Source organism: Nyctibius grandis, chromosome 7, assembly GCF_013368605.1.
Source record: "Nyctibius grandis isolate bNycGra1 chromosome 7, bNycGra1.pri, whole genome shotgun sequence".
NCBI lineage: Eukaryota > Metazoa > Chordata > Aves > Nyctibiiformes > Nyctibiidae > Nyctibius > Nyctibius grandis.
The window spans coordinates 52,162,803-52,176,054 of record NC_090664.1 but is presented as its reverse complement, the minus strand read 5'-3'; the positions used below and the strand labels follow the sequence as shown (position 1 = coordinate 52,176,054).

The 13,252-nt window shown below is 40.8% G+C and overlaps 1 protein-coding gene across 12 annotated transcripts in view; it reads right to left on the bottom strand.

Moving 5' to 3' along the window:
* KMT2C (lysine methyltransferase 2C) overlaps positions 1-13,252 on the bottom strand; it is a 208,580-nt gene that overhangs the window by 52,489 nt on the left and 142,839 nt on the right. For 10 of the 12 annotated variants that reach the window (XM_068404544.1, XM_068404545.1, XM_068404540.1 and 7 more), the window contains 4 exons: positions 9,603-9,668; positions 7,924-8,136; positions 4,262-4,390; positions 2,178-2,297 (listed from right to left, as the gene is read on the bottom strand). In XM_068404544.1, coding sequence (XP_068260645.1) covers positions 2,178-2,297; positions 4,262-4,390; positions 7,924-8,136; positions 9,603-9,668 — 528 coding nt within the window. The remainder of the gene's footprint in view (positions 1-2,177; positions 2,298-4,261; positions 4,391-7,923; positions 8,137-9,602; positions 9,669-13,252) is intronic. The other 2 variants (XM_068404547.1, XM_068404551.1) reach the window with 2 other exon arrangements.

Below are 13,252 nucleotides of genomic sequence, written 5' to 3'. Positions count from 1 at the left end.
TACAGGCTGGGGGAAGAGTGGTTAGAAAGCGGCCTGGTGGAAAGAGACCTGGGGGTGCTGACCAACTGCCAGCTAAACATGAGCCAGCAGTGTGCCCAGGTGGCCAAGAAGGCCAATGGCATGCTGGCCTCTATTAGGAATAGTGTAGCCAGCCGGTCTAGGGAAGTGATCGTCCCTCTCTACTCGGCACTGGTGAGGCCGCATCTTGAGTACTGTGTCCAGTTCTGGGCCCCGCATTTCAAGAAAGACGTTGAGGTGTTGGAGCGAGTCCAGAGGAGGGCCACCAAGCTGGTGAAGGGTCTGGAGGGTCTGACCTACGAGGAATGGCTGAGGGAGCTGGGGTTGTTTAGCCTGGAGAAGAGGAGGCTCAGAGGTGACCTTATTGAAGTCTACAACTACCTGAAGGGAGGTTGTAGTGAAGTGGGAGTAGGCCTCTTCTCCCGGGCAACTAGCGATAGGACAAGAGGACACAGCCTCAAGCTTCGCCAGGGGAGGTTCAGGTTGGACATCAGGAAGAATTTCTTTTCAGAAAGGGTTATTAGACATTGGAATGGGCTGCCCAGGGAGGTGGTGGAGTCACCATCTCTGGATGTGTTTAAGAAAAGACTGGACATGGCACTTAGTGCCATGATGTAGTTGACAGGGTGGTGCCAGGGCAACAGTTGGACTCGATGATCCCTGAGGTCTCTTCCAACCTGGTTGATTCTGTGATTCTGTAATAGGGAATTAACTTTTTAGCCATTTTTTTTTTCACGTAAAGGAGCAGATCCCTATAGAAATGAAAAACTTTAAAGCAAAATTTTCAGCACTACTTGAAACAATGCAGTATACTATACTGAAATAATATTTACAAAGCAGAAAAACATACCTATAACACTAACATTAAAGAGAAAGCAAGCACTGCATCTGAATAGGGGACCCAGCTAGAATACTGGGTTGCACTAATGAAAGAAACATTTGTTCACTTCATAAAGTAGTTCTGAAAACGCAAGCAAGGACAACATTTAACTATTAGTTTTTAAAACTGCCTGGATGCTGTAGTAAAGATCCAGTCTCCACTATGTTGTATAAACACATCGCAAGAGACCCATCTGGCTCTAGAATGGTTAAAAACTCAATAGCTAAACAGACAGGAGAGAATAATAGGAGAAATCAAAGGCCAGAGTCTTCTAACTGAGATGGTATCAGCCAACCTTTAGAAGTAGCTGCCTCCTTCTCGTAACTTTATAGGAAACAGGCTCTGAACTAAACATATTCCACATCTCACCTCAATGATACCTCAATATTTTTTAGATTACATAGTGTGAACAAATCCAGATGGATGAAATACTTTAGTCTAATCACACACAGCAAGCAAGAGAACAAGGCCCATAAACAAAATCTGACTTCTTGTTAGGTGCCCAATCTTCCGAGTACTACGGTGTCAGAGACATTAAAACGGCTTTGCTATGAGAGACCAGGCTAGGATTCTTCAGCCCTGGAAAAGACGACAACTGATGGGGGAAATATGACACCTATCTAGAAAATCTTTCTGTATTATAAATTAATCCAGAATTATATTTTTTTAAATAAACTTTCGTAACATCAAACACAAAGGTAGCTTATGAAACTCTCAGATACCCAGTTTAAAATGAAAACGAATTATTTCTTCATGCAACAACAGTATATCATTGAACTTGCTAATACAGGATTTTCCAGAGCACAAACAGATATATAAAAATATGAGACACATTTGTGCAACATGGCACACTGCTGAATATTAAAACTGATGGTCCAGAAGACACCTCTGTATCAGGACTACATCTGGAGGAAGGTGTATCAGAAAGAGGATTGCTCTAAACCTACCTCATTTTTTACACTTCTTTCTGTCTTCTACTGGTCAAAGCCAGGCTGAACAAGCTCTGACACAATACAGCAGTCCTTACAATCCTCACTGTTTATCTCCCACAATAGCCTGAAATTCATTGTTTCAGTTTCTTTGTAAATCATGAGCTCTGCTGAAATTCTAAGTATGTAGGAATGAGTATTTTCAGTTGAATTAATAAAGCCATCATGACAAACATAAAAACCCTTTTCCTTTGTAGCACATCTCTGGAAAGAATTGTATGTTGATGAGTTGCATTATTTTTATTGCATTAAGCATGCACAAAAACTTAAAAACAAGTTTCTGCACTTACCTTCATCTCTGCCAGGCAACTGCTCAGAAACAGATCCAGAAGAATCTTTCCTGGAGAGAGATCTTTTAGTCTTCCCCTGCCCCGTACGACTTCTCTGACGTACCATAAATCCACCTATACCTAACAAGGAAGCAAAAATTCAATACGTTGATTAAAACTATGTTTCATAGAGATGAGAGCCAAGATTATTCTGCAGGTGAAGGGGACTACTGCATCTGTGGAGGTCTAAGAATGAATCTGAGATACCCGAGGAGTTGTTGTTCAGAGTTTTATGAAACATTTCTGAATTTAAATACCTCAGTGGGTATATATGTAATTATCAAAAAGGATCAGAATTTTAGGACTGTAAAACTTCCACAACAAGTTCAAATTGCCAAACCTGGCAACTTTCAGATGTTGGTTTTCCCCTCCCTTGGCAAGCTGATGAATTGCTAGAATTAGAAGTCAATCTACCAAATGAAACCTATTAAAGAACCTTAAAGGACCATGAAAAACCCTACAAATAGCTCTACACAGCTCACCATTCCAAACAACAGTACTAGAGAAGAATGTATCACAAAATAAAAAGATAATTAATCAACATCATACTGCCTGGAACTCACTAGAGAATGACTGCAGTGCTCCTCATCCTTTACAGTTGGTGTCTATGTATGTACATGCATCAGATTCAGGTTTGTTTCATTTTTTAGGGAAATTGTTGGCTGCAGAAAACTAACAGATGGCTGCTCAACTCATGATCCAAAACCACTCCGAGCAAATTAAACTCTCTTCTCTTGAGGACCCAGCAGTAGAAATAAATGGCTTATTGAGGTACATTGGGGGTTGGACTAGATGATCTCCCGAGGTCCCTTCCAACCCTAACCATTCTGTGATTCTGTGATTACTTGTAGAGAAAAAGGAAGTCTCCGTTAAGTGATGTGGGTTTGTATCACCATCTCCACAGGGTGGGCCCATGATGGACGGCAATATACACATGAGCATGACCCGCTGAGATAGGGCTCTTCCTCAGCAGTGTGGGAAATGATGTGGGGAGGGTAAAAAGCAGTAGAGATCTGTTTAGCTACTGAGAGAGAAGCAAGAGAAACTGGACCATGTTGTAAGTCCTGCTTCCTTTCCTTCCTTCACTGTACTCCTTGCCTTCACCTCCTCAATCATTTCATTGCCTCTGTTCTCCTCCCCTACTTTACGTATTATGATTACTTCATAATCAGAGGATATGGCCCGTTACAGCAAGCAGGATGGGTGTGACTGGCAAAACTAGTATTTGTGTCTGCAAAGACTACAGTCAACTTCTTATACACAGTAGTGGGAGGCTGCATAACGAAACACAAAACCAACATGTAACACTGACTCTGAGACATACCAAGGTACATGATAGAGGGGCTCTTCAAAAAGCCAGATGGTATCTAAGCATAGCTTATTACCTTGGGTTCAGTTTTAGCCCTAATGAATCAGAGCTACTTCCTACAGAGACACTTAGGTACCTCTAGCTTTTTCTGCCTGGAGACAGCTCAAGTGTTTCTGCATCCAGGATACACAGCTAATTCACAGTCAAGATAATTAAGAGGCAACAGCACTAATAAATTGAAATAAATGAATTCATCCAATAACTGAATTAATTAAAATTCACTGCCAGAAGTCATCTGCAAATATTTAGTAAATTACTCTTATCAAACATTTCAGAAAATAAGATACCTGCAAAAAGTTCTCTCAGATATTGCTAGATATATATACACATACATACACACACACACACAAACCCTGGCCTCCATCATTTATATAAATACAGTACATTTTCTTGTCAGGTTAAGAATCAATACAAGGTATAGATTTGAACTACTAACCAATAATTAACAGCGTACTAAGAACAGGCATACTGATGAGCAGCAACCTTTGGAAATGTATTTTGATAAGAGGAGTAAAAATTATTTTAAACAGACCAGGGAAAAAAAAAAATCTAAAATAACAATTAGCAGTAGACTACTTCAGAATTCCATACTATTTTTTTTTCTGTATAATTAAAAAAAATTAGAAGTTTTATAAGAAACAAGGGATACACAATGATACAAATTATTGTATCCTACCAGGTCTATATGGTTTTCGCTTCCTTTTTTTAATCCCATCAGCTCCTTCTGCCACTTTGGTATCATCATCCACAGCCTCCCGTTCTGGGCTGGAATCTGATTTTCCATCACAATCCATAAGATCACCTTCTGCAGAAAAGAGGCAATGGTAACTTTAACTGGAAAAGGGAAACAAGATATTTTTCCAGAATTTCTACACCTGACTGATTTCTAAGAAACTGATGAAGAGTGACAGATTTTTCAAAAGGGTGACAGATACTCACACTCTCTAAACACTTTTGGGAAACCCATCCTATCTATACCCAAAGATCCAGTACATACATTTCCTGTGAGATGATGGCTACACAAAACCAGAGAATAAATGCTATCGTTACTATATGTGAATCTGAGAATTTTTTTGGCGCCCCTTTCAGAAGCCTATGCCATAGCATTTGCTAAGTGTCTGAGCAATTCCTAGCCACACATCAAGGAATATGGATACAATTTAACATGCAAATATACTTTGTTTTGTTTGCTGTCCTATGTTTTGTTCAGTAGGGCTTTTTTTTTTATTGAGAAGACAGCGTGAAAAACTGCAGCCTGCACTTGGAAGGTAACGTATAATGACTCTTAGTTTGGAGGGTTCTTGACTTGAAGCTGTGTGACTGACTGAAAGCAGACCTATCTAGGCAGAGGAGTTTGACTTATATAGTAGAAAATTCAGCCCAAAGGAATTATTCAGCCTTGAAGATGAAGGCTGTAATTTTGAGTTTGTATTCTGTGGGAAAGCAGGGTAGAAACAGATGTAAAGTATGATGGCATGAAAAAGCCTTTGTGTTGAAGAGAGGGTGAGTAATTTTGTTCCCGATATCCCCAAAATGTCAATATAATAATGACCTTACATCTTCATTTTATTGTAAAGCTTTTGAAACATGTTAAATATACTCTCACCTCTGAAAAGATACTGGATTTCTGATTCCCTGCTTTGGATTTCGGTGTACAATTCTATATGGTCAAAAACCACATACAGTGTAAGAGGGAGAAATACTGTTGTAACAGTCAGAGCTGGACTCTTTCATACCACTTCTGCTGTGGTAGAGCTACAACCCTTGCTCTTCTACAGGCTGGGTCATGGACCAGACTTTCCCATCAATGAAGACTATTTTGGGTTCTACCAACAAAGCTGGTGGCTTGGCAAAGGCAGTCCCCACTGACCACCCCAGCCAATTCCCTCCTTCCCTGGAGAGCATGGGTGAGCCCTCTTTGCAACGTGTCCACTTCTGGCAGAAAAGAAACCTGCTTGAGTGCTAATGTGTCCTGCTACACAAAGCAGTATGCCGAATGCTAAACCCCACAGTGGCCCTTCCCATTTGCTTACAAAACACAGCTCTACAAATAGTAGCAGAAGAGCCACATTAAGTCTACCAAAGCGGATGCTCCCAAAGCAAGCTGAACTTTCAAGTGGGCTGGAAAATGTGGAACACCTGATGAAACGCCAAACCTGATGAAAGCCTAAAGATGAGATGGTAACAAAATTACCGTGAGCTCAGTTTTCTCAGGTACAGCCTCTTTTTTCCACCTGGAACTTCAGAGTGGAAGTAAGGGTTATTCCTGTTTGCCTGGAATTACTACACTATGTTGCTCCAATCAAAGCTGTGGCACAGCTTTATTCATCCTGATGCCCATACAAGAATTTCAGATGTTCAGAGAACGGGCACTGATCCACCCTACAGAGCACGCATAGAGCTTCCAGGAGATCCAGCCAATCTACCATGTACGTGCTGTGCTGTTACCGTCACATATACGAATGCACTCTAACTCTCAAAAAGGCAACAAGAGGTGATCAGAACCAAAATTAATGTCTGTGGAAGCTTTGGCTCTCCCTTTCATACTCTGCTATTACATTTATATATCTGGTTATCTAGTTGAAAAGGGATACCTATAAAAGCCAACAAGCAGATAATGAAGTTAGACAAAGTTATACAGAAGACAGGCACACATTTGTAAAAGTAAAGATGATTAACCACTGAAAGAGAACAACAAGGGATTAATTCTCTATCTTGATGCCTTCAAACCAAAATGAAAAGCTTTTTTGCTTTCAACAACCACCTGATGGACTATATGAAAGTATGAGATGAAATGTAAGAGTCTGTAATGCTAGAATAATGTATCAAATCCTGTGAATATTGAAGGAAATGAAAGAAAAACAACTAGTCACCTGTTTGAAAGGTTGTAAACAAACAAAGGGAAGTTGTTATAAAAAAAATACACTTCTAGTCAACAGCTGATGGTTAAGAATGTGCTAATCAAACAACGGGAACAATACTTATGTGAACAAGTTAACACGGAAACTGCACTAATAGCTAAACTACCCAGTTACCTCAAGTACACTCTCTGTATCTAAAAAAAGCTTCTTATGACATTTAATCTGATTAACAATGAGGCAATGTTGCATAAACAGAAAGCACTTTAGACTGTGGTGAGGTGGGGTGCCTATGTTCCTAACAGACACCTGCATGAGTAATGTAATGACTTGCACACCTGCCGTTTAAGTAAGCCTTTCCCCAGGCCATGGATTAACACCTATTCTACCAACACACTTATCAGGACGTACAGCCAGACCGCGGCAAAGAGGACGGGAGAATGGTATTGCACCATGCTGGCTGCTGTTTCTAGTGTTGAAGAGTGGGGATTTCAAGAGGGGGGCTGGCTGCTCCTACATGGTTTTCCCGCTCTCATCTCACACCTACGGTCTCCTCTGGCTGCTGTGCTTGCTCAGCTGTGAGGGAAGCAGGTAAGACAAGTACTGGCAGCCCTGAGACACATGAATCTTTGCTCCATGTCTAGACTTGTGGTGGAAGGAGCTCTCCCAGGGGCTTCTACCATTGACTGACATCTCATCCCCCCACACAGGCATGTGTTTGGGTAGGCAAGCATTAGCCCAGATCCCTTCATCTCTCATCAGCCTTGGAGGCCACAAAAATACTGTTAAATCTTCCCCTCCCTCCATTCTACATGGATACCCCACCTTGGAACCTGAAATCCTTCAGTAGGGCTCTACAGAGCGTCATCTACTTGAACTAGAGCAACACCCAGAATTCACTTCCAAACTCAAATTCTGTCTTAAATTCTACTTCAGAGATAAGGACAAATAAAATGTTAATTTCGTCTACAGAAATACAAGGGAATTATTTTTTCTCCTCAGACTCTCAGGTCAGCTCACCTCATTTCTTTCAGAAACAAAGAAATACTCTCAGCAAAGACCCTTCTACTCCACTTTCCCCTTTGTTTTAAATATCAGCTTTACAATAATCCAGACGTTGCTTTGCCGAGCCAACACTACCACTTTCAAACCGTGTTTGCACTAAATTTGAGAGCCTTAAAATACACTTATGCTCAATGTAACCCAAAGACTAGACAAAAAGACAACTCATATTTCCAGTATTGCCAGCCTTAGAAAGGTGAGTTTCCTAGAGGATGGATGACCCGTAAACAGAACAACAACAAGAAAAATCCCTGAAATGGACAACAACGAGCCATGACTATTGTCCAAGTAAATTCCATAAAGCATTCTGTACAGAACATACGAGCAACAGTATAATAAAATCTCCCAGGGATATCTGCAATATGCACATGTACTGCAACACTCCAAGATACAAGACATGCCAAAAGTAGACTGCTACCTCTACTGTCATCCATCTCCCCATCTCTTGAGTGTTCTGACTGGGCATCTGGGGGTGTCTGAAGCACAGCCACACTGTTCTGATTTATAATCTTCAGTTTAAGCTTTGGTTTCGTCCGTTTTCTTCTCGGTACTGTAACAGTTAGGCTCTGTAACTGAGACATGCCGGATTCTGTCAAGCAGACTCCATCCTGGGTGTATGTCTTTGGTGGGTCTATAAAAGTTAAATGAATCATAACAGCAATATAAAACTCTTTAATTTACAGGTTTTAGATTTTTAGGAATAGCACTTTTAAGAGTTAATAATCCACATGTATGGAATTGATTCATGAGTGAGGAAATTGGTATAAATAAAACAGAGCTATCTGATACTGTCTTACACATTACAGTTACAGCTTTATAATTGAGAGTCTGATGTCAAATCCAGCAACAATCCATTATACTGCTACAAAACAACTTACACCAAGGACTCATTAGAAAGAACAATTTGCTTATAGAAACCAGTGCCTTGCAGGGTGTTTCTGTATCCCTGGCACTCACAAAAAACTGTGCAAGTCTTAGGTTGGGTCCTTGTTGCTTATCAGCCAAGGCCCTCAATCAGCCCTCAGCACTGTACCTTCATCTTATCAATGACCTTAAGCCTCCCAGAATTCTTGGTAACTCAGGCAAGTTATTAGCCCTATTTTATAGTCAGACAAAAACCAAGTTCTATCAAGTGAGCTGCTCAAGATCAAATTGGAAACCGTGGGTAGAACCCAAGTCTCCCAAGACCTGCAAGAATGCTTCCTCCTCAAGCTGTTACATGACAATTGAGTCTAAAACTCTAACATTCCTTAATTCACCATGTAGAAAGGCGCTGTCACCTGTGCTGGGGCCTTGTAAGTGGAGGTTTGGGAACTCTCAGGGAATTACCAAATAGTGAAGAGGCTGCAATGCTGCTTCTGCTCTTTGAAGCCAATTAAATAATGATTTGATAACACAGTCTTTGAAAACACATAAACATCATAGCATTTGTTCCTTTTAATGAAAAATATTTTATGTAACATCTCACACCTCAAAACACAGCTGGTTCTGAACACAATTCTTCCCAAATGACTGTTTTCTTAAGCCGAACTAAAAGAGTGTTTGCTTTAAAAAAAATTGCATACTCCTTTTCAGAATCAAGATTTGAGGGGAGAATCTTCTCTCAGAACTACATTTGTGTGATACCAAATGGAAAAAAATTCTGACATGATGGAGGCTGTCCTAACATGATGGAAGCTGTTAGGTACTATCATTATAAAAAGTGACTTGTGAGTAGGCTTGTAAAGATTATAAATTCCTAGCACAAACCAGACAAATACAGGAAAGTTGTGTCCTCCTACAGCTCGAGCCTGTAAACATTTGTGTACATGCTTGACTCAGCCCCACTATGTTATCATTGCTAATATTAAGACAAGCAACTAAGTCTGCAGGATCAAAGCATAATTTAAAGTAATTATCATAGTGCAGGTATGGCAAGCAAAAGAGAAGAAAGAAGAGAGAATTGGGAAAAAAAAAAAAGAAAAGCATGCTGTGGTAACTGAAGGATAGTTAATGCTGTGTGTTATAAAATCATAGAAAAAGGAATTTTTGTCTCATGTAAAAATATACCCTTAAAATATGCTAAATGGTCAAAGATTAAGCATTTACATTCTTTACCTAGTTCTTTTGATTTTGAAATAATCTGAGCTCCAACTGATGAATCACAACAGTCCAAAGAAGGCACTGAAAAATATAAGGAAAATCATTTCAACTTTTAAAAATGGTGACTTGATTTAATCTGAAACTATCAATTAATTTTCCTTCAAGAGGTTCCGTTAAACTCCCTAATTTACACTGTTGGCAATGTTCACTAGCACCTTTAAAACAAAGTGCTTTTCAGCGCCACAGAAGATGTGACTACAAAAGAAGCCTGATAGAAACTGAAGTTCTCCAGCTTCCTAGAGCCAAGAATGGCATTGGAATGGCACTGAACTCCATAGTAAATGATCTTCTTCTACTGGACCAGAGGGAAACGAATACCCTGGATCTACTGGATTGGCAAGTAACCTCTACACTAGTTGTGACATCCAGGTTTTGCTGACCTAAGAGTGAAAAATAGGAAGGCTTTGTAAACTGGGTATCGACCGCAGTCCTATTTCCCCAGGGAGGGGCAAGGACACTCCGACAGCTTCGCACACAAGATTCCAGCTGTGTCTATATGCTGTCAGGTCTCTCATACAACACATATGAGAAACAAAATAAAACTGATGTAGCTCAGAACAGGTAATACATGACTTGTTCAAGTTAGATAGGGTAATTCTTACTCAAGATAAGAATATCGATAAATGGAACAGCAGAAACTCAATTTAAAAACTACAGCTTGTGTGCTTCAGGGAAGCACTGGAACAGTGTGACTGAAGAAATCATGATCAAAATGTCCTACAACACTAGGCTACTGTTGTTGTGGATAGACATGCTCTTCGGCTCTGCCTTAATTACAATAACCATAATCACACTTCACTAACTTGTGATGTGCAGACTAGACTTTTAATATTAGTAGTGACTTAACAGAGATTATGTAGACAGAGTAAGTGAAGTGAAGATTAGAAGCTTCGATCTCGCAAACACTGAGAACTAGAATGAGAAAACCTGTTAGTTTGGCACGGTTAGCATTACCATATAGGCAAGGTTAATCACACTTTTTTTTTGCCTAGAAGTCTTATCCACACTGAATTTAAAACTCAGACAAACATCTGGAGATTTACTTTGCATCAGCACACAGAAGATGAGACCACGGAGGCAAAGGATGTGTGGGAGGTGCAGTGTTTCTCAGACACGTCAGACCACTGCACGTGTGCTGCTGCTGACCATCTGACACACAATATGGGAGTCTGGGGCAAGACTAGGAAAAGCACAAAAGCTTCCAAGCAACACTTAAATACGTTGCAAAATACAATAATGAAGATGAAATTTAGAGGACGCTTTCTAAGTATATAAAAAGATTTAAGGAAAGTGAAAGTCTGTCTTCAAAACCTATAGACATTTAAAAGTTTTATGTGAGGTGTAACTAAAGTATGTGATACAACTTACAGAAAACCAATATTCTATGCCATTAGTAAATGAAAGCAGCCTGTGAGAATTACTGAAAAAATGAAACACAAGAGTGGAAGGAAAAGAAAAGGAAGAAAATAAATTGAAAACGGAATTTTGAAAGAGACATTGAGCTGGAGGGAAACAAAAAAGTGTGGGACAAGCTGCAAGATGGAAGATACTCAAAAGCACTGAATTGACGCAACAGAAAAAGGGCAGATTGTAAGAAATACTCGAAGTGGAATAAGACATCATCTGTTCATTTAATTGCTTATAATTTACAAGATGTTTTAAGACAGAGATAGCAATTACTGAATTGGAACCTAAGGTAAACAAAAAAATTCAGAAAGACAGCTGTGAATGGGAATTTGAAATCCTTATTTAGAAGTCAAACAACAGGGAGCATTCTTGTGGTCCAGGTCAGATTCTGAACAATTTTAGCTTTGGAGCCTGAATAGAGATGAAATAGTGAAATAAACACGCTGATAGTGACAGAGGTGAGGCCTTCAGAGACCAACTCACAAAAGCTGCACAAACAAACACTGTTTGAAGACAGTATCAAACAGACTTCCAGAAAAGGAGCTAATTAGAGAGCAGATTAAGGACTAAAATCAATAAAATGGATAACAGAGAAACATAATACTGTTGGAGAAAGACTGTTCAAGGGAAAAAAAATTAAAAATTGAACAAAAAAAGTGCTTTCCGAGGCACTCAGCTGAAGTTTAACCAGAATTATTACACTTATTTGCAAAAGGCTTTAAACATAAATATTGTACAGCATCTAGTAGCTTCAGTTGAAAACAAATAATTGCACAGAATACAACACAATGAGAAGAATCACAGTTTCAAAAAGAAAGGGGGTTGCCATTTGTAAGGCCGCAATAGAGAAGAACAATTCTAGGATGAAATGAGATCAGCATAAGGGACAGTGCAAAATGGTTGATGCAGAGACACAACACTAACAGAGCACATCGGATGCCTGCAAAACTGCATGCGTGATGCAGGGATTTCTTTGTAAATACAGTAACTTACAGGAACATAAGAGCTGACATAATAAATGCGCCAAATAACAAAAAAAATCAAAAGTTAATTTTTTAACATAAAGAATCACAGAATGGTTTGGGTTGGAAGGGACCTTAAAGATCATCTAGTTCCAACCCCCCTGCCACAGGCAGGGACACCTTCCATTAGACCAGGTTGCTCAGAGCCCCATCCAACCTGGCCTTGAACACTGCCAGGGAGGGGGCAGCCACAGCTTCTCTGGGCAACCTGGGCCAGTGTCTCACCACCTTCACAGGAAAGAATTTCTTCCCAATATCCAATCTAAATCTCCCCTCTTTCAGTTTAAAACCATTCCCCCTCGTCCTATCACTACTTGCCCTTGTAAAAAGTCCCTCTCCAGCTTTCTTGTAGCCCCTTCAGGTACTGGAAGGCTGCTAGAAGGTCTCCCTGGAGCCTTCTCTTCTCCAGGCTGAACAGCCCCAACTCTCTCAGCCTGTCTTCATAGGAGAGGTGCTCCAGCCCTCTGATCATCTTTATGGCCCTCCTCTGGACTCATTCCAACAGCTCCATGTCCTTCTTATGTTGGGGGCCCCAGAGCTGGATGCAGCACTGCAGGTGGGGTCTCACGAGAGCGGAATAAAGGGGGAGAATCCCCTCCCTCGACCTGCTGGCCACGCTGCTTTTGATGCAGCCCAGGATACGGTTGGCTTTCTGGGCTGCAAGTGCACATTGCTGGCTCATGTTGAGCTTCTCGTCAACCATCACCCCCAAGTCCTTCTCCTCAGGGCTGCTCTCAATCCATTCTCCCTCTAGCCTGTATTTGTGCTTGGGATTGCCCGGACCCACATGCAGGACCTTGCCCTTGGCCTTGTTGAACTTCATGCGGTTTGCACAGGCTCAGCTCTCAAGCCTGTCCAGGTCCCTCTGGATGGCATCCCTTCCCTCCAGCATGTCGACCACACCGCACAGCTTGGTGTCATCATCAAACCTGCTGAGGGCGCACTCAGTCCCACTGTCCATGTCACTGACAAAGATGTTAAACAGCACCGGTCACAATACCAACCCCTGAGGAATGTCACTCATCACTGGTCTCCACTTGGACATTGAGCTGTTGACCATAACTCTTTGACCATAACTCTTTGAGTGCGACCATTCAGCCAATTCCTTATCCACCAAGTGGTCCATCTGTCAAGTCCATCTTTCTCCAATTTAGAGACAAGGATGTCATGTGGGAC